Source organism: Bufo bufo, chromosome 1 (genome assembly GCF_905171765.1).
Source record: "Bufo bufo chromosome 1, aBufBuf1.1, whole genome shotgun sequence".
Classification (NCBI taxonomy): Eukaryota; Metazoa; Chordata; class Amphibia; order Anura; family Bufonidae; genus Bufo; species Bufo bufo.
In genome coordinates, this window is record NC_053389.1 from 594,623,897 (window position 1) to 594,645,003 (window position 21,107).

Consider the following 21,107-nt stretch of genomic DNA (forward strand, 5'->3'; position numbering starts at 1 on the left):
AAAAAAAATAATAAAGTCAGGAGGGGACAGGGCCTACGTGACCTAAGACATTTAGAAATAAGACTGAATAACCCTTGCGTTCAGTACGGCATATTTTGGTGAAGATTTTGCGCATTTACAAGGCAAGTGTGAGAATCTATCAAGGCTGACATTTCTCCCACCTGTCATGATTTAGTTTGTGGTGGCATTAGATACACAGTTAGGGCTTGTTCGCACAAACGTTTTTTGCGTTCCGTATATGGGCTGTTTTTTGCGTTCCGTATACGGTATCATTCATTTCAATGGTTCAGCAAAAAAAAAAATGGAATGTACTCCGTATGCATTACGTTTCCGTATTTCTGTTTTTCCGTTCCATTGAATAGATAGAACATGTCCTATTATTGCCTGCAAATCACGTTCCATGGCTCCATTCAAGTCAATGGGTCCGCAAAAAAAATGGAACACATACGGAATGTACTCCGTATCCGTTCCGTTTTTGCGGAACGATCTATTGAAAATTTTATGCCCAGCCCAATTTTTTCTATGTAATTACTGTATATGCCATACGGAAAAAACGGAATGGAACCGGAAACACTACTAAAAAAAACAAACGGAAAAACGTCCCGCAAAACACTGAAAGACATACGGTTGTGTGAGGGAGCCCTAATTAACAGGTACACAGAAAGCTCAGGGCGGGCGTAGATTTCAGTTTGTGTTGGACCTGCCTAAAGAGGCGAGTGCATCTCATGCCACCACGTAAGTAACAAAGGTCTTGATAAAGTGCCCCTTGATAAGTAACTGGAAATGCGTAAAATCTTCACTAAGGCTACCTGCACACATTGCGGAATACATGTGGTTTTTCTGCGCAGATTCCCTTGGAGAAAAACTGCAGCGTATTACAGTACCAGCAATTGTATGAGATTACACAAATCTCGTGTACACTTTGCAGATTTGTTTTTGTATGCAGAAATTGACCTGCCGTGCGGATTTCCAAATCTGCAGCATTTCGATTATGTTTGCGGTTTTAGCTGCGGATTACACCCTTTTCCAATGAAGGGTGAGGTCTGTAGCAAAACCACATCTAATCCACATGTAAAACACTGTGGATATGGTGCAGAAACGCACGGAAATTTGTGTGGATCTAATGTGCTTTCATCCGCACTTATGTACAGGCGACTTTAATATGCTGTAGCAAACATAAGGGTTATTGAATGGAAAAAAATGTGTTTCAGTAATGTTGAACTTTTCTGACCTTTGGAACACGTTCCCATCAGTCCAAACCTATCATCTAAAAATACAGTGAGGGACATTTATCAACCTATTTACATCATTATTGTGGCATAAACAAGTTGCAAATTATGGGGCACACCATATGTGTGTTTATAATTTGCAACTGTTTAAGCTTCTTGCCACTTTTCCAAGGTGGTGAGAAAATGGTGTGGACGGTTGCACAGCTCTCCGGGTTTTCTATAACTCACGCCAGAAACTGGCCTACGTTATAGCTGAAGTCTATGCCAGACTTTAGCTGGTCTAGACTTCGTTTTCTGGTACATGGATTGCCAGAGATGCGCCTAATTTATTAAGAGGCATCCACCTTTTAATAAATTAGGCTCCTATCACTCCAGCGCACAGGGATGAAGACCGGCGCCATGGGAATGCCACTCTTGATAAATGTCCCTGTTTTTCGTTTACCATATTTTTGGACTAGAAGACGCACCTGGCTACAAGCCGCACCCCACATGACCCTGTGACACAAGTTTAGACACAACCCTTACGTAAATGCTACTTTTCACCACTACTTTCTCTTCTTCCTGATTTGGCTCCGCCATTTAAGGTCATTTAGATGCAATTCATCTGTTTTCATCTCCTTTTACTACAGCTTAGGACCTTCCTCTCCATGTGTGGAATTGATGGTTCAGCCTCCTGTTTTGCCTGCACTGGATCAGTGTTGGGCAGGGAGAGAGAGAGAGACGCTTGCAGACACACACCTCTGACTGATCAGGCAAAGCGCTGTATGAGCACTCTGCTGGATCATTTAAGGAAGCAGTCAGGGAGGTCTGGCACTGCTGGACCACTCTGACAGCGGACTATAAGATTTTTTTTTCTTGCTAAAAAGTGCGTCTTACAGTCCAGAAAATACTGTATCACTTGGGTCTTGATTGCTTAGGGTACGTTCACACTGAGTTTATTTTGTTCACTGAAGAAAAAGATGCGGAATACGCTTCAAAATTCAATTTTCCCTGGTAGTGTCTTTTTTAAACCGCAAGCTTGAAAAAAAAACAAAAAAAACAAAAAACGCCATGTACATTACCATGCGGTTTTCCTATTGAAATCAGCGGGAGGTGGATTGCATGCATTTTCTGTGTGCATTTTATGAGCGGAATCTGCATGAAAATCCACACAGAAAAAAACTCAGTGTGAACATACCATTACTTGTCCAGTTGTGTTTTGGGGCTCTGTTCTCTTCAATGATTTGGCCAAAATAGAATTCAATTATTGCAGTATGTTCAGATGGTAAAAATACAAGCTAGAATAATCTGACATGTATTCGGCTCAGGACCCGCAGAGGAAATCGGAGCCTGACTGCAGTTTTGCATTCCTTGGATCCACCTGCAGATTTAGCCGTATTGTATAAACTATGGCACTGATTTCCCATTGAAAACAATGGGAAATGGATTCAGGCACAAAATATTTGTCATGCCATTTGAACATACCCTTAAGAAACACAGAGCTGTGGCCACCATCTGCTTGTGTTGCATTTGAGATCTTGTTCTTTGAGCATACAGTTTTTGTATATTATCAGTTCTGTGTAAAACTTACCTATCCTCTTGTGTTCTTGCAGGTGTGGCACGCATGGTCAGTGTTCCTCTTTTACAGTCCTTGATCGTACGTGTAACGCTACTTTACTTCTCACTCCTAAAATCCCATACTGCAGATTACTATGAAAATGGAATTGAAGCCTTTTGGGAAAACCCAGTCACCTGTCCTGCCTTGTTCTTCTACTGTATAAATGACCCACTGAGTGATCATATTACAGTGGATAAGCTCCTGCAGTACTGGAAGGAGAAAGGAATCGAGGTGCAGGGCAAGAAATGGGAGAAATCGGTACACGCAGGGCATCTTCGAAGGCACACACAGGAGTACACAGATATCCTGAACAATTTCATTAATGGTCTCGAGGCCGATGTTCCAAAAAGCAAACTGTAACTGGAGTGAAGAGCAGGCTCGAAGAAAGTGGGTGTAAGACTAAAGTATGACACATTGTTTTCAGGATGCTTCTTGGGCACCTTTTGCAACGTGCCACATCTTCATCCTCAAAGCAATCACTTTTGATTTGGTGTACAACAAATTGTGTACCCCGCAATTGCAAGAGCAGAGCCATAAGCTAAAAGCTTAATAAAAGCAACGGCCATGTATTCAGAAAAACCATAGGAGGCCAAAAGATCCCTTCAATATGCAAACCGAGCTCACAAATACGTCCTTTTATTATACACTAGCAGAAGGACCCGGCTGTGCATGGGTATGTTTCATCTATTTCATTTAAAGTGGCGGGGCACTGTGGGGGGGGGGGGGGGGGGGGGGGTCGGTGTTAAGGGGCGGGGTGCTGTAGAGGTCACTGTTATGGGGGATACTGTCTATCTTTTAACGACACATGCAGCAGCCCATCCCCTTAACTTTTTTACCTTCACAGCAGTCCGCCCCTTTAAGGCCTCTTGCCCACGAACATAAGGGCTCCATGCCCGTGCTGCGGATCGCCGACCCATTCACTTGGATGATGATGATGATGATGTATAGTCTTGTGTACACGCAGTCTTACCCTTAGGGCCTCGATGCGATTAGCTGGCTAAGAAGAAAGCATGACACTTTACCATGGGCCACAAAGGCCTAGAGGATAAGGCACCTATTCCAGAGACCAATTTCCTAGCACTTGTCAAATGGAGAATCAAGAAAGAGGGCGGGAAGGTAGGGGAATCTCAAGGTTCAAATGGGGTCCGTTCTATCTTTTTGCAGGACGGAAGAATGGAACCCCACAGAAGCACTCCGTAGTGCTTCCATTCCGTGTTTCCGCTCCGCACTGCATCTCTTGATTTGTGGACCCATTCAAGTGAATGGGTCCGCATCCATAATGCGGAATGCACATGGCCGGTGCCTCGTGTATTGCGGACCCGCCGTATGCGGGCCACAATACGGCCTACGGCCATGGGGGACACACGGTCATGTGAAAGAGGCCTAACAGTGAGTTTCACAGCACCCCACTCCCTTGACAGTGACCTACTCAGGGGCCCGCCCCCTTAACAGTGACCTCATAGTACCCTGCTGCCTTAACAGTGACCTCCACAGCAGTTGCCCCTTTAATACTGGCCCCTGCCCCCTTAAAATTGACCTCCACAGCGGCCTGCCCCCTTGACAGTGACCTCCACAGTGCCCGCCCCTTCAATGCTAGGGCTACACGACGACATGCGTCGTGCAACATTTTGTCTCAAAATTTTTATAATGATAGGCAATGGTGTCGCACTGCGACATATGACATGCTGTGACACGACAGTTGCAAAAAATCCATCCAAGATGGATTTTTCTGCGACTGTCGCGTTGCAGTCGCAGCATATCACATGTTGTAGTGCAACACCATAGACTATCATTATAAAAATTGTCGTGCGACACATGTGTAGCCCTAGCCTAAAGCTGACCTACAGCAGTGAAGAAAAATGGCTGGGTTGTTATGAAAACCTGGAGTAAAACTGTGTGTATGTGGATCGCGGAACGTGTGTGTGTGTGTGTGTGTGTGTGTGTGTGTATATATATTTGCTTGAGAAAGACTGCAATGAGCAGTTGAAACGTTGCACAGGGGAAATAAAGCGGTCATTTCACTTTTCATCCTGGAGAGTGCTGCCTCTTCTTTGAAAGTGTGTGTGTGTGTGTATATATATATTACACACACACACACACACACACACACCTGTTAAAAATTTCCGGTTTCTGTGATGTAAAAAAAAAAGAGACAAAGATAAATCATTTCAGAACTTTTTCCACATTTAATGTGACCTATAAACTGTACAACTCAATTGAAAAACAAACTGAAATCTTTTATATGCATAAGTGTGCACACCCCTAAGCTAATACTTTGTTGAAGCACCTTTTGATTTTATTACAGCACTCAGTCTTTTTGGGTATGAGTCTATCAGCATGGCACATTTTGACTTGGCAAGATTTGCCCACTCTTCTTTGCAAAAACACTCCAAATCTGTCAGATTGCGAGGGCATCTCCTGGGCACAGCCCTCTTCAGATCACCCCACAGATTTTCAATCGGATTCAGGTCTGGGCTCTGGCTGGGCCATTAAAAAACTTTAATCTTCTTCTGGTGAAGCCATTCCTTTGTTGATTTGCATGTATGCTTTGGGTCATTGTCATGCTGAAAGATGAAGTTCCTCTTCATGTTCAGCTTTCTAGCAGAAGCCTGAAAGTTTTGTGCCAATATTGACTGGTATTTGGAACTGTTCATAATTCCCTCTAGCATAACTAAGGCCCCTGTTCCGGCTGAAGAAAAACAGCCCCTTGGCATGATGCTGCCACCACCATGCTTCACTATGGCTATGGTGTTCTTTTGGTGATGTGCAGTGTTGTTTTTGCGCAAAACATATCTTTTGGAATTATGGCCAAAAAGTTCAACCTTGGTTTCATCAGACCAGAACACCTTTTCCCACATGCTTTTTGGAGACTTCAGATGTGTTTTTGCAAAATGTAGCCTGGCGTGGATGTTTTTCTTCGTAAGAAAAGGCTTTTGTCTTGCCACTCTACCCCATAGCCCAGACATATGAAGAATACGGGAGATCGTTGTCACATGTACCACACAGCCAGTATTTGCCAGATATTCCTGCAGCTCCTTTAATGTTGCTGTAGGCCTCTTGGTAGCCTCCCAGACCAGTTTTCTTCTCGTCTTTTCATCAATTTTGGAGGGACGTCCAGTTCTTGGTAATGCCACTGTTGTGCCATATTTTCTCCACTTGATGATGACTGTCTTCACTGTGTTCCATGGTATATCTAATGCCTTGGAAATTCTTTTGTACCCTTCTCCTGACTGATACCCTTTAACAATGAGATCCCTCTGATGCTTTGGAAGCTCTCTGTGAACCATGGCTTTTGCTGTGGGATGCGACTAAGAAAATTTCAGGAAAGACCAACTAGAGCAGCTGAACTTTATTTGGGGTTAATCAGAGACACTTTAAATGATGGCAGGTGTATGCTGACTCCTATTTAACAGGATTTTGAATGTGATTGCTTAATTCTGAACACAGCTACATCCCCAGTTATAAGAGGGTGTGCACACTTATGCAACCACATTATTTTAGTTTTTTTTGTTTTCTTCCCTCCACCTAAAAATTTCAGTTTGTTTTTCAATTGAGTGGTGCAGTTTATAGGTCACATTAAAGGTGGAAAAAGTTCTGAAATTATTTATCTTTGTCATTTTTTTACATCACAGAAACCTGACATTTTAACAGGGGTGTGTAGACTTTCTATATCCACTGTATGTATGTGTGTGTGTGTGTGTGTGTGTGTGTGTGTATGTATGTGTATGTGTGTGTATATATATCTCTATATCTATATATATATATATCTACCTCAGGAAATATAGTAAGTAGACAAGATGGAGAAATACCTAAAAGACTTGGAAGATACCAGGAATATGGATATTCTATATACATTATAGAATGTTGTGTGTATTATCTGTGCACGTTTCTTCTATTATGTTGGCCAGTGCTCCGTCAGTACTGGAGCACATGAAAACTTATTCACATTGTTGTTTTTGTTGTTACCACCAATATTACCCTCAGTGTCTGTGGGTCAGCTAGTTTGTTCAGTGGGAATGTGAGATTAGTGTACAATCTACTTCCTGTGCACCTCCCTTGTGCTTTATACTGCAGCACTGCCTGTTCAGATTAGCTGCTAGATATTGGCACATGCTCACCATGAAGTAATTGGAAGGAGTTCTGATCTCTGTGACAGCAAGGATAGACAATAAATGTAGCTACAGGATAGGTGATGAATTTACGATTGCTAGCGGTCAGACTAGTAACTAGTCCCTGAGTAAGTAGGGCCTATGCTTGACCAACACTGTATTAGCTGTCTATGGGACTGACTGAGATGGTCAAACATCAGTTCCCTAAACATTTATTTATGTGAAAACCCATTTACGGAAGGGAATGCTGGTAAACTGTATTTTAATTTTCTGTGCCTTTTGACGCATTCATCTCTATGGGTCTGCAAAATCCACGGATAGCACACCGTGTGCTATCTGCTTCTGTATGTCCCCAAAAAAGATAGAACATGTCCAATACTTGTCCGTGGCCCCATTCAAGTCTATGGTTCTGCAAAAATGCGGATTGCACAAGGACCACAAAATAACATACAGCTGTCTGAATGAGCCCTAAAGGTAATTAAAAATAACGCCAATCTAAATCGCCTCCATAGCTACCCGTTCAGACAAAACTAAATCATTAATTATCTTAAGTGTCTAAAAACTGCAGCAATAATTACTTTGGCAGCCCAACATATAAAACAGTTAAAGCTGTTAACCCTCTAGGAACTAGCCTATTTTAGGACTTACTGACCAAGCGTTTACATTTTTTTTTATTTTTCCATCTATGTAGCTGTTTTGCGGCCTTTATTTTTTGGTATAAATAACATAATATCTTTATTGTCTGGGTCAGTACGATTACAGTGATACCAAATACATATAATTTTTTTACATTTTACTACTTTTGTGCAATAAAACTCAAAAAAAAAAAAAAAAGAAAATCTAATTGCATCACCACATCCCAACAAGACCCATTTTTTTGTTGTTTGAGGGCTTGATCTTTGCAGGACGACTTGTACTTTCCATTGGTATCATTTTTGGGTAAATAACACTTGTGTATAGTGCATTGCATTTTATTGTCAGTGCTATATTGATATTGACCAGCTTGCTGGGGAACACTCAAGGCAGGCTTAGGGCCAACACCAGGTCCCAGCCAGCCTATACACACATCAGCACCCTGAAATCGCATTTGCGGGGTGCCAATGGTAGACAGAAGGAGTCCGTTCCCTCTATCACTGCTTACATACGGCAGGCACCACTGCTCGCAGCATGTAAGGGGTATATTGATGCTCCTGCCGTCTGGGCTATTAGAGCAGGAGTGCGGCTCTCATGGCGACCCAGCCTAAGGCCCCTTAGTAATCGCCGTAAAAAGGTGTATTGGTGGTCACTAAGGGGTTAAACCATTGTGTGCGCTACATCACAAAAAAGTGTCTGGTCATTAACCTGACAAACGATCAAGCACTGCATGACGCTTGGTGCTAGACTCCTCAATAAGCGGTATGCAGTGAATAAAACAATAGCCTATGTCCCTGCCTCTATTGGACCCTGGCAATCATGTGATCACCATGTGTTCTTGGGCAGAGCAGTGCTTCTAAGTCTTGGCAGACCCAGATCAGCTCTGCCTGTGTACAATGCCCCAACAGGGGGCAATTTTTGGATGCCCCAGGTACAATGGAAAGATGCAAAAAAAAAAAAAAAAGTCAGTGTCTCCCCCCCCCAGAGGTCTTTGAATTATCACTGGACAGAATATATTATGTGCCAAAAATATATTTAAAAAAATAATAAAATGCTAAAAGCACCCACGCTAACTGTCACAGGAAAACTGTACATATTCTATATCAAAACAACCTACAAAAATAGGGAACTGATTTATTTTTGTGTCACTTTGTATATTTAAAGAATAAAGAGCTATTGTTTGAAAAAAATGACTTTAAAAAAAATGTTTTGCAGTTTTTCTTAAACATAAAAAAATCACATTAAATATATTAATAAAAAGCCCTGTGTATCATGAAAAAAACATAAACATTTTTTTTTTTAGTAGTCAATCAAAGTTAGGAGAGTTAAACCACCACATGCAGTTATTATCCAGTTATATTTTTTCATCTCATCTTGCCCATAGTGGTGAGTCTAACAAGAATAGGATGTCTATAATTTATTTTTTTATCATTACCGGATGAGCGCTGCGCTCCCGGTGTAATTCTCAAATGGGGATAGTCGTGTGCCCAATCTACGACACGTGATCCGGGAAATGCTTGCTGCAGAACTCCACCTGAAGTGCAGTGCTCGGCCCAGTAAGGATAAAAAAATGAGGGTCATCCTAATTGTGGATGAGAAGAACAAAAATATAACCGGATAACACCTTGAATCATTTTCAGACCTGGTCATTAAGAGGTTAAGGCACTAACCGTGGCATGCAATATAATTCTTTATTTTTTTCCTGTTAAAAAAAACTGCATTAACTCAGGGAATAATGCACACTGTAAAATAAGGCCTAGTGTATTAAAGAGGACCTGTGGCCTCCCTTGACATGTCTGTTTCAGTAACTACTTGCATTCCCCATGATTTGATAGTGTCACGATGGGGAGGGAGACCCCCCTCAACTGGTAACATTCAGCTGGATCTATTGCAGACTGCTGGCAATTTATTTGTAGGAATAGTAGAGGAATGGCACAACATAGTTATATGAAAAGATACCCCAGAATTGGTGTTGGGGCTCATGCACAAGGCCGTTGACGGCTGGGGCTCCGTATTGCGGCCGGCGGACTATGCGGGGATCGGCCATGCACGTATGGTATCACGGATGCGGACCCATTCACTTGAATGTTTCCGCAATCTGGGTGATACAGAGCGGATGGCCACAGGAGCACTACCGGGTGCTTCTCCGGCATTTCAGTCCATGCCTCCGAACTGCAAAAAAAAGGGGTTAATTACTCTTACCGGTAATTGGTTTTTCCAATAGCCTCCCCAACGGCACTGACAGGAGGGTATCCCCGCCCCCCTGGACAGGAAACAACACTGGAGCTCCAGATTAAAAAGGCCTCCTCTCCTTACCTAAACCAGTCAATAACCGAGGACACAGAATGATGCAAGAAAAAATTATTATTACTCAACTTTTAGTACAGTATAACCTGGTAATAACATTCTTACCAAATCCAAAAAAGAATTTAAGGGAGGGAATTCCTAGTGCCGTTGGGGAGGCTATTGGAAAAAACCAATTACTAGTAAGAGTAATTAACCCTTTTCCCTGGCGCCTCCCCAACGGCTCTGACAGGAGGAATAACAGAGAATAGTTACATATTAGGGGGGGGACTACTGTAGAAAGGATTCTACGCCCAAAGGACAAGTCCTGATTATGTGCCACATCCAGCCTGTAATGCTTGGAAAAGGTCATAGGGCTGGCACAGGCAGCTGCTTTGCAAATCTGTTCAATAGATTGTCACGGCCATGGCTATGACCGTGACTCCTGAACCGCATGCGGTTGTCAGCGGTTTTCTTTGGTGTTCAATCACAGGTGAGGGCTGTGGTATTTGCCTCACCTGTGGTTGCCGCTGGCAACAGTGTGTATGTGGCAGCGTAGCATGCTGAGCTGTGCCATTGCAGCTCGCTACGTTGTGCATGCGGTTTTGAGTTGTGTGTATGTGTGCACTTCCTTTTTATGTTATTGTGTGCACGTCTCCTTTAAGTGGTGTTTTCCCTTCCCTGGTGTTGGAAGGGTTAATCTCCTTCCTAGTGTGTGTGTGCACTGGGTGTGTCCGACTGTGGGGTGTGGCTTCTTGGCCTATAAAGCCTCACTGCTTTTGCAGGCCTGCAGGTTGCTTTAGCCATGCTTAGCTGAGAGCAGCCTCATGTCTTTATTACCTGCCAGTAAGAGCCACCCCTGTGGTCATAACCATAATGTCGCTTTAAGTTATTTCTAGTTATGTGTGATGTCCGTGTGATGTTTTATATGTGATTTTGTGCAGCTATGGATCTGGGTCCCTGTGTGGGGATGCGTTTGTGATCTGCACCCTGCTAACACAGGGATCCAGTCAGCAAGGCTGTGGCAGGTAGGTGGAACTCTTTGTTCACCTGCCATATCCATAGAGCTGTTTATGTCTCCCCTTTTCCTGCAGCTTGGCCGTTGAGACTCCTGCTCCTCCGTGTCTAGGAGGAGTGGGCTTGTCTTACTCAGCTCCTAGGTGAGGGTCATCTTGAGGGCTAGCAGGGACTTTTAGGTTCCGGAGCATGGGCCCTCCTACCATCAAGGTTGGCTCATGTAGCTAGGAGCCAGGGTCAGGTTAGGGATGCTTTAGGAGGTGACCTGCTCCCTAATCCTGTCTTCATGGCCAAGCAGCCGTAACATCACCGGGCTCCACACGGCTGAGGATTTCCCCCATCCTCAGCCGTGACATAGATATAGCGGAGTTCTCTGCCCAAGACGTTGACACAGCCCTAGTTGAGTGGGCTTTAAGTCCTGGCGGAGATGCTAAGTTCTTGCTGGAATAACACAAGGAGATGGTGTCTCTCATCCACCGAGCAATAGTAGGCTTCCTGGCTGCTTGGCCCCTGGAACTGGAGGAGGAGATGATCCGACTGCCTGAAGTCCTTTGATCTTTCTAGATAAGTAAGCAAGCAGCACCTCACATCTAGATTATGCAATCCCCTTTCTTGGTCTGTGGAGGGTGAAGCACAAAAAGACGGTAAGACTACTTCAAGATTGTGATACATCAAGATGGTGGCTCTCCCGCAACACGAGTCAATGGACATGGACTAGAGTTTACGCGTCTTCCACCTGTTGAATGATATGTCTATGACCTGTGACATCTGCAATGTATACCTATTACCTCTGATCAATTGGTCAATTGACCATTGTATGTTCTTTTTTTTTTTTTTTAACTCGTTTTATTGAAGTTTAACAACAAGCATGGTTCATCACATTCTGGAGCAGTGGCAGCCCACGCAGGGGAGCCACTAGCTCCACACAATACAGTCATGGTACATAGTGCGTCGGGTAATTATCGGCAATTTCCACAACTTGGCATCAAAAGGTACTGCATATCTACGTTCTAGTATTCAGACACCCAGCGCAGTGGGGTCCTCCGACACGGAGTGCAAATGCATAGATTGTAAGGAATGAGTTGAAGAGCTCCACTCCCCCCACACTTTCTGAAATTTCTTTGGGCACTTTCTATGAATATATACCACTTTTTCCATATTCATTGCATGATTCATCAAGGTCTTCCATTGGCCCACCGTAGGGAGTCTTTCCGCCATCCACCTCAGCGCTACGGCCTTCCTAGCCAAGAAAAGAGCCTCCCCCAAGAATACTCTTTGATAATGTGTCCACTGTTCCTCCTCTAATATCCCCAGGATACATTTGTATGTTCTTTTTGATGAAAAAAATCTTAAAAATAAAGAAAAATAATAAAACACATTTTGGAATCAAAGAATAATAAAACATTATTAAAAAAACAAAAAAAAAAAAAAAAGATTGCAATGGAATTCAGACACTACCTTTGGAAGAAAAGCTGGACAGTGCTTAAGGATTATGCGGTCATCCAGCAGAATCCTCAGGAATGGTGCACGACAAGAAAAGGCCTGAATCTCGCCTACTCTCTTTGCAGTTGTTTTTGCCAAAAGAAAGGCGGTTTTTAGAGACAGAAGCTTCATGGGAATGGTCTTGATAGGCTCAAAAGGAGAGTCCATTAGGACTGTAAGAACCAGGTTTAAATCCCAAGGAGGAATGGTTGGACGAACAGTTGGTGAAATTCTTACTGCACCTTTAAAAAATTGTTTTATTAGAGTATTTTCCGCAAGTTTTACATCCAGGAAAACACTCAGGGCTGAAACCTGGACTCTTAGGCTGGGTTCACACTTGAGCGTTTTACAGCGCGTTCAAACGCGCTGTAAAACGCTCAACACATGAAAACCAATGCTTCCCTATGGCCCTGGTTCTCACTTGAGCGTTTTACAGCGCTGAAAAACGCCCTACGCTCAAACAAGTACTTGAGCTTCTTTGGGGCGTTTTGACGCGCGTTTGTGGCCATAGGACATTGCAGTCAATCACACAAACGCGCGTTTACTATTGCAAAAAACGCTCGTCAAAAACGCGCGTTAAACGCGCATATCAAAGACGCTCAGGTCTGAACCCAGCCTTAAGGTAGAGGGCTTGAGGCCTTTGTCCAATGCCTTTTACCTCCACCACCAAAACACCCCTATAGTGTTCTGATGAGGATGACATAATGACTCAATCCTATGCATAACATAGCAGGAGAGGAGGCTTACCAGGCTGAGGGCACTTCCTGGATCCACAGGCTTGTGGGCCGCATCATCCTAGGGAGCCAACATCATGCAGGAGGAGGAGAACGCCACCGATGCTGCCAGGCACCATTAAAAATTTTAAATCTCCCGCTCTAAAGCGCCTCCCCGCGTTGTGCGTGACGTCATGTCGCCGCGTCCTGACGCTCCGGGACTTCCTCCTGCCCGCAGAAAAGGCCCCGCCTGCTTAGACGCCCACAGCGTCGGATCAAAAATCCGGTATAGGGTAAGAAGCCCGGGGCTGCCTTCCACTGAAGGGCTTATGCCAAAGGACGGAGAAGGTCGCCCAAGCATCCCCGGAACCTCCAACCTCTGCAGCGGCCCTCCCGGCTGGGGAAATTAGTAAGGCCGTGCAAATTCTTCTTAGAGTGACCGGAGCATCCGGGGACAGGAAACAACACTGGTTTAGGTAAGGAGAGGAGGCCTTTTTAATCTGGAGCGCCAGTGTTTCCTGTCCAGGGGGCGGGGATACCCTCCTGTCAGTGCCGTTGGGGAGGCGCCAGGGAAAATAGATGTTCTATTTTTTTTTGCGATGTGGATGGATCACGGACCCATTCAAGTTGAATGGGTCTGCATCCGTCTGCGCCAGCCTCATGGATGGTGCCCATGCTGCAATTTGCGGCAGCACACGTTCGTCTGCATGAGCCCTAACATAATAATAGAAGTAGTTACTAGAATAGACATTTTGTGCTGATTTTTGTGACATTTGGTGAACCCTGCCACTTTTAGAAGTGCAGTGAACAGGATTTCAGATTAGAGCACCTCTGTCTCATTTTAAAAGGTCACAAATAAGTTGCATTTCCATGCCAGGCAGCCCCTGGTGTACTTTTACAGACAAAGGTGTACAGTGCATTGCACTTCCATCAAATATATTATTACTGGGAAACATTTCAGAAATTTGGCGCTACCTCACAAAGCAAACACCGACTTAAAACTGACCCCAAAACCACTGCAAATGATAAATGCCCCCCTTAGTATTTTGCATGTTTAATACTGGGGATACTTTTGGCCTAGAAATTTGAAAGGGAACCCGTCCCCATGAAAATGCTATCCAATCTACAGCCATTATACAGTATTAAGCAACAGGAGGAGCTGGGCAGATTGATACAGTTTTGTGTGAAAAGATTTAGTAAGATTTGCAATTTATTTCTGGAAATCCCTGCTCATTTTGGCCTTTAGGAGCCCAGTGGTTGGTCACAGTCAGTGAATGGTCTTCCCTATATAAGGGCTCATGCACACGACTGTTGTTGGCTGATGCCCATATTGTGGCCCACAGCAGGTCTGCAGTGTACGGATGTTGATCCATTCATTTCATTTTTTTTTTTTGTGTTCCGGACGGATCACGGACCCATTCAAGTTGAATGGGTCTGCATCCATCTGCACCAGCCACACGGATGGTGCCTGTGCATTGGGGACAGCAAATTGCAGCTCCCAATGCATGGAATAGGCGGCGCACATTCGTGTGAATGAGCCCTAATTGTGCATACAGAGGTGGCTGTCAATCCCTGATTAAAACGCCCACTGGACTCCTAAAGCAAGAGTGAATAGAGATTTTAACCAATCAGGTACAAGTCATAGTCTATGTCAGAGATTTATCATGAGGAGACTATATTAAGTCAGGTTTGTTTGAGTCTGCATTGCGTACTTTATACCACATTTATCGAATGTCACATGCTGTTTGATAAATTTATGTTATCCTTAAAGGGGTTGTCCGAGTTAATTTTTTTGTACTTTGTATGTTTCTAACTAATCAAATGTAAGGGGTTTACAATGCACTTCCTTCATCTGCAGTGGCTCCTTTCTTAGATTTCACTGAGGTCCACATGACCTGTGATGTCAGCTTCTCTCCCTGCTCTGATGATATCTCGCACACAAGCCTAGTCTGTGTCTGTACACGAGATGCCACTGTGCTGGCCACGCCCCCGCATTGTCGAGCTTCTGCTGTCTGCCCTGTGTCTCCCTCCCACTGGATTCTTCAGGAAAAATTAACCCCTTTAGCAGCACAGACTCAGGGCTGGAGGCTTTGCAGAGCAGCTGCAGGCAGTGAAGAGACAAATGCTGGGCACAGGAGCTGACAGACTGGAGTTCTGCAGAGCAATGAACAAGATTGGAGTGTGGTGTAAAAATGCAAAAAGTCGCAAAATTTTCGCGCAAAAAGCCACAAAAGCACTATTTTACAACTTTGTCAACCCAGAATCCTGGAATGATGGCACAATAAATCTGCCCCCATATTTTCCATTAAAAATAATGTCTGCTCAACTCCTCCTGCAGTCCAGCTTGCTGCTGGCAGATAGGACTATATGTGCAATGTGACAGTGCGCTTTTACAGTAGTATTGCTTGATTGGGACTTCCTCGTGCTTACTTCCTGATTGATAATTTTAGCGGAGTGCTGCCTGCTGTAAAACCCCTTCAGATATTAAAGCAGTATTCTGGGTTCATCTACACAGTTTTCTAATTTGCATCAATTTCTTATGATTTTTTTTTGACTATTAATTTGAGGGGATAATATCTGTCCTGGTTATGTGATGGACGCAAGGGTGCACGGCTTATTAGAAGACACCCCTCTTGACCTGATCAGTTTTCAGCCTCCACCATCATCATCCTCTGGAAGTAAACAATGAAGGTACTCATTCCTCCACTGTAAGTAGAGAATGTGAACAGCAAGGAATTCTATCTATTGTATATAAGAAAAACTGTATGGCCGGGTTTTCTGCAGCCCAGTGATAGGCCTCAGACTGTTTGTATACAGAGGCAAATGATAAAGCACAATAAAGGTTTTCATCTCCAAATTTACCCGATTCTTGTTTCTATTCTTCTCTGGTTACCATTTTTGCAAAATGAACAGGAAGTGCAGCATTATTGGGTCTTACTTTTTAATGGGCGTCTCAGAAACGATTAACTATCATTTTCCATATCATCACCATGACGGCATCACAAGGAGATTGACCCATGACCTCTGTAGGGGCAGGAACAGAGAAGAGGTTAAATTGCCCCCTCCCACGACCACTCCCCAGTGTTTCCTGTCCCTACTGAGGCCAGGTGCAGAGAAGAGTCTCCCTGTACGTCAAGGAGTTGAAGAGAAAATTATTTTTTTTATTTTTTTTTATTTCAGGAGGATCCATAGGAACGGTCTCCTGTTTTACCTTAGGCTCATTACGTGAGCTCCCCAGTCCGCCGGTGGCCTTGTGCTAATGCTAGGCTGGGGGTGTCGGGAGGACTCGCTCTGGTGTATCCAGAGCCTGCTCCCGGGCTGCAAGTACCTCCTCTCCCCTGATAGCGCGGCCGGCGTGCACACACGCAGAAGACGTATGATGTCACTTCTGAGTTGCGTGGTCCAATCCAGAAGTTCTCTGGACGGAAGGCAGAGGCAGCAGGTATAACAGCGGGAAGCCATGGATGGACGCTGATCTGAGGTCTGAGTAAGTAATACCGGTCGGTTGTCTATCTCAGCATGTCGGTCCCTGAGCTGCAAGGTCCGATGGAGCTCAGGGACCTTGTGGGAGTTCCTTATCTAGCACACATACATGTGAAACTCGAAAAAATCTGAATATTGTGCAAAGTTAATTTATTTCAGAACTAACATATGAGACTCATTACATGCAAAGCGAGATATTTCAAGCCTTTATTTGTTATAATTTAGATGATTATGGCTTACAGCCTCAGCTGAGGATCTCGCGCATCAAACCAACGGATTAACCAGTGCATTAAACCACTATGTATGATGTGCTATAACGGTAAACCACTGGGTATAATAAATTAGAGGTTGTCAACCAAATGTTACTTATTTTTGTTATGATTGCATTTTACTCATTTTAGGCTAAAAAATTTTTTTTTATTTATCTTTTATTAAAAATGTTCAGCTGTTTTTGACAGACAAGGGTTAAAAAAATCAGTCTGCAGAATGTCGTTTCTCTGCCTTATTTCTGATCACCTGACCTCCTAAACACGTCACCTGACAGGACTCAGAAGTGATATTCTGCAAACAGACTGATATTTTTTTTTTAACCCTTCTCTGTCAAAATCAGCTGAACATTTTTAACCACCTCAGCCCCCAGTGCTTAAACACCCTGAAAGACCAGGCCACTTTTTACACTTCTGACCTACACTACTTTCACCGTTTATTGCTCGGTCATGCAACTTACCACCCAAATGAATTTTACCTCCTTTTCTTCTCACTAATAGAGCTTTCATTTGGTGGTATTTCATTGCTGCTGACATTTTTACTTTTTTTGTTATTAATCGAAATTTAACGATTTTTTTGCAAAAAAATGACATTTTTCACTTTCAGTTGTAAAATTTTGCAAAAAAAAACGACATCCATATAGAAATTTTGCTCTAAATTTATAGTTCTACATGTCTTTGATAAAAAAAAAATGTTTGGGTAAAAAAAAAATGGTTTGGGTAAAAGTTATAGCGTTTACAAACTATGGTACAAAAATGTGAATTTCCGCTTTTTGAAGCAGCTCTGACTTTCTGAGCACCTGTCATGTTTCCTGAGGTTCTACAATGCCCAGACAGTACAAACACCCCACAAATGACCCCATTTCTGAAAGTACACACCCTAAGGTATTCGCTGATGGGCATAGTGAGTTCATAGAACTTTTTATTTTTTGTCACAAGTTAGCGGAAAATGATGATTTTTTTTTTTTTTTTTTTTTTCCTTACAAAGTCTCATATTCCACTAACTTGTGACAAAAAATAAAAACTTCTATGAACTCACTATACCCATCAGCGAATACCTTGGGGTCTCTTCTTTCCAAAATGGGGTCACTTGTGGGGTAGTTATACTGCCCTGGCATTCTAGGGGCCCAAATGTGTGGTAAGGAGTTTGAAATCAAATTCTGTAAAAAATGACCTGTGAAATCCGAAAGGTGCTCTTTGGAATATGGGCCCCTTTGCCCACCTAGGCTGCAAAAAAGTGTCACACATCTGGTATCTCCGTACTCAGGAGAAGGTGGGGAATGTGTTTTGGGGTGTCATTTTATATATACCCATGCTGGGTGAGAGAAATATCTTGGCAAAAGACAACTTTTCCCATTTTTTTATACAAAGTTGTCATTTGACCAAGATATTTATCTCACCCAGCATGGGTATATGTAAAAAGACACCCCAAAACACATTCCTCAACTTCTCCTGAGTACGGGGATACCAGATGTGTGACACTTTTTTGCAGCCTAGGTGGGCAAAGGGGCCCATATTCCAAAGAGCACCTTTCGGATTTCACTCCTCATTTTTTCCTGAATTTGATTTCAAACTCCTTACCACACATTTGGGCCCCTAGAATACCAGGGCAGTATAACTACCCCACAAGTGACGCCATTTTGGAAAGAAGACACCCCAAGGTATTCCGTGAGGGGCATGGCGAGTTCCTAGAATTTTTTATTTTTTGTCACAAGTTAGTGGAAAATGATGATTTTTTTTTTTTTTTTTTTTTTTCATACAAAGTCTCATATTCCACAAACTTGTGACAAAAAATAAAAACTTCCATGAACTCACTATGCCCATCAGCGAATACCTTGGGGTCTCTTCTTTCCAAAATGGGGTCACTTGTGGGGTAGTTATACTGCCCTGGCATTCTAGGGGCCCAAATGTGTGGTAAGTAGGTAAATGACCTGTGAAATCCGAAAGGTGCTCTTTGGAATGTGGGCCCCTTTGCCCACCTAGGCTGCAAAAAAGTGTCACACATCTGGTATCTCTGTATTCAGGAGAAGTTGAGGAATGTGTTTTGGGGTGTCTTTTTACATATACCCATGCTGGGTGAGATAAATATCTTGGTCAAATGCCAACTTTGTATAAAAAAATGGGAAAAGTTGTCTTTTGCCAAGATATTTCTCTTACCCAGCATGGGTATATGTAAAATGACACCCCAAAACACATTCCCCAACTTCTCCCGATTACGGAGATACCAGATGTGTGACACTTTTTTGCAGCCGAGGTGGGCAAAGGGGCCCATATTCAAAAGAGCACCTTTCGGATTTCACAGGTCATTTTTTACAGAATTTGATTTCAAACTCCTTACCACACATTTGGGCCCCTAGAATGCCAGGGCAGTATAACTACCCCACAAGTGACCCCATTTTGGAAAGAAGAGACCCCAAGGTATTCGCTGATGGGCAAAGTGAGTTCATGGAAGTTTTTATTTTTTGTCACAAGTTAGTGGAATATGAGACTTTGTATGAAAAAAAAAAAAAAAAAAAAATAAGCATTTTCCACTAACTTGTGACAAAAAATAAAAAATTCTAGGAACTCGCCATGCCCCTCACGGAATACCTTGGGGTGTCTTCTTTCCAAAATGGGGTCACTTGTGGGGTAGTTATACTGCCCTGGCATTTTCCAGGGGCCCTAATGTGTGGTAAGTAGGTAAATGACCTGTGAAATCCTAAAGGTGCTCTTTGGAATATGGGCCCCTTTGCCCACCTAGGCTGCAAAAAAGTGTCACACATGTGGTATCGCCGTATTCAGGAGAAGTTGGGGAATGTGTTTTGGGGTGTCATTTTACATATACCCATGCTGGGTGAGAGAAATATCTTGGCAAAAGACAACTTTTCCCATTTTTTTATACAAAGTTGGCATTTGACCAAGATATTTCTCTCACCCAGCATGGGTATATGTAAAATGACACCCCAAAACACATTCCCCAACTTCTCCTGAGTACGGCGATACCAGATGTGTGACACTTTTTTGCAGCCTAGATGCGCAAAGGTGCCCAAATTCCTTTTAGGAGGGCATTTTTAGACATTTGGATACCAGACTTCTTCTCACGCTTTGGGGCCCCTAGAATGCCAGGGCAGTATAAATACCCCACATGTGACCCCATTTTGGAAAGAAGACACCCCAAGGTATTCAATGAGGGGCATGGCGAGTTCATAGAAATTTTTTTTTTTTGGCACAAGTTAGCGGAAATTGATATTTTTAATTTTTTTCTCACAAAGTCTCCCGTTCCGCTAACTTGGGACAAAAATTTCAATCTTTCATGGACTCAATATGCCCCTCACGGAATACCTGGGGGTGTCTTCTTTCCGAAATGGGGTCACATGTGGGGTATTTATACTGCCCTGGCATTCTAGGGGCCCTAAAGCGTGAGAAGAAGTCTGGAATATAAATGTCTAAAAAATTTTACGCATTTGGATTCCGTGAGGGGTATGGTGAGTTCATGTGAGATTTTATTTTTTGACACAAGTTAGTGGAATATGAGACTTTGTAAGAAAAAAAAAAAAAAAATTCTGCTAACTTGGGCCAAAAAAATATCTGAATGGAGCCTTACAGAGGGGTGATCAATGACAGGGGGGGTGATCAATGACAGGGGGGTGATCAATGACAGGGGGGTGATCAATGACAGGGGGGTGATCAGGGAGTCTATATGGGGTGATAACCACAGTCATTGATCACGCCCGTGTAAGGCTTCATTCAGACGTCCGGATGCGTTTTGCGGATCCGATCCATCTATCAGTGCATCCGTAAAAATCATGCGGACATCTGAATGGAGCTTTACAGGGGGGTAATCAATGACAGGGGGGTGATCAATGACAGGGGGGTGATCAGGGAGTCTATATGGGGTGATCACCACAGTCATTGATCATGCCCCTGTAAGGCTTCATTCAGACGTCCGGATGCGTTTTGCGGATCGGATCCATCTATCAGTGCATCCGTAAAAATCATGCGGACATCTGAATGGAGCTTTACAGGGGGGTAATCAATGACAGGGGGGTGATCACCACAGTCATTGATCATGCCCCTGTAAGGCTTCATTCAGACGACCGGATGCGTTTTGCGGATCCGATCCATGTATCAATGCATCCGTAAAAATCATGCGGACATCTGAATGGAGCTTTACAGGGGGGTGATCAGGGAGTCTATATGGGGTGATCACCACAGTCATTGATCATGCCCCTGTAAGGCTTCATTCAGACGTCCGGATGCGTTTTGCGGATCCGATCCATCTATCAGTGCATCCGTAAAAATCATGCGGACATCTG

At 43.5% G+C, this 21,107-nt stretch overlaps 1 protein-coding gene and 1 long non-coding RNA gene across 5 annotated transcripts in view; both read left to right on the forward strand.

The window, feature by feature from the left end:
- The window catches only part of LOC120985401, a 43,201-nt gene extending 39,998 nt beyond the window's left edge, over positions 1-3,203 (forward strand). For all 4 annotated transcript variants that reach the window (XM_040413510.1, XM_040413507.1, XM_040413508.1 and 1 more), the window contains exon 3: positions 2,822-3,203. In XM_040413510.1, coding sequence (XP_040269444.1) covers positions 2,822-3,186 — 365 coding nt within the window. In that variant the 3' untranslated portion in view covers positions 3,187-3,203. The remainder of the gene's footprint in view (positions 1-2,821) is intronic.
- A 3,357-nt stretch (positions 3,204-6,560) lies between these two features.
- Positions 6,561-8,245, forward strand: LOC120987134. The gene is made up of 2 exons (XR_005775929.1): positions 6,561-6,740; positions 7,968-8,245. It is a non-coding gene; the product is annotated as an uncharacterized LOC120987134 (long non-coding RNA).
- Positions 8,246-21,107: the final 12,862 nt, after the last annotated feature.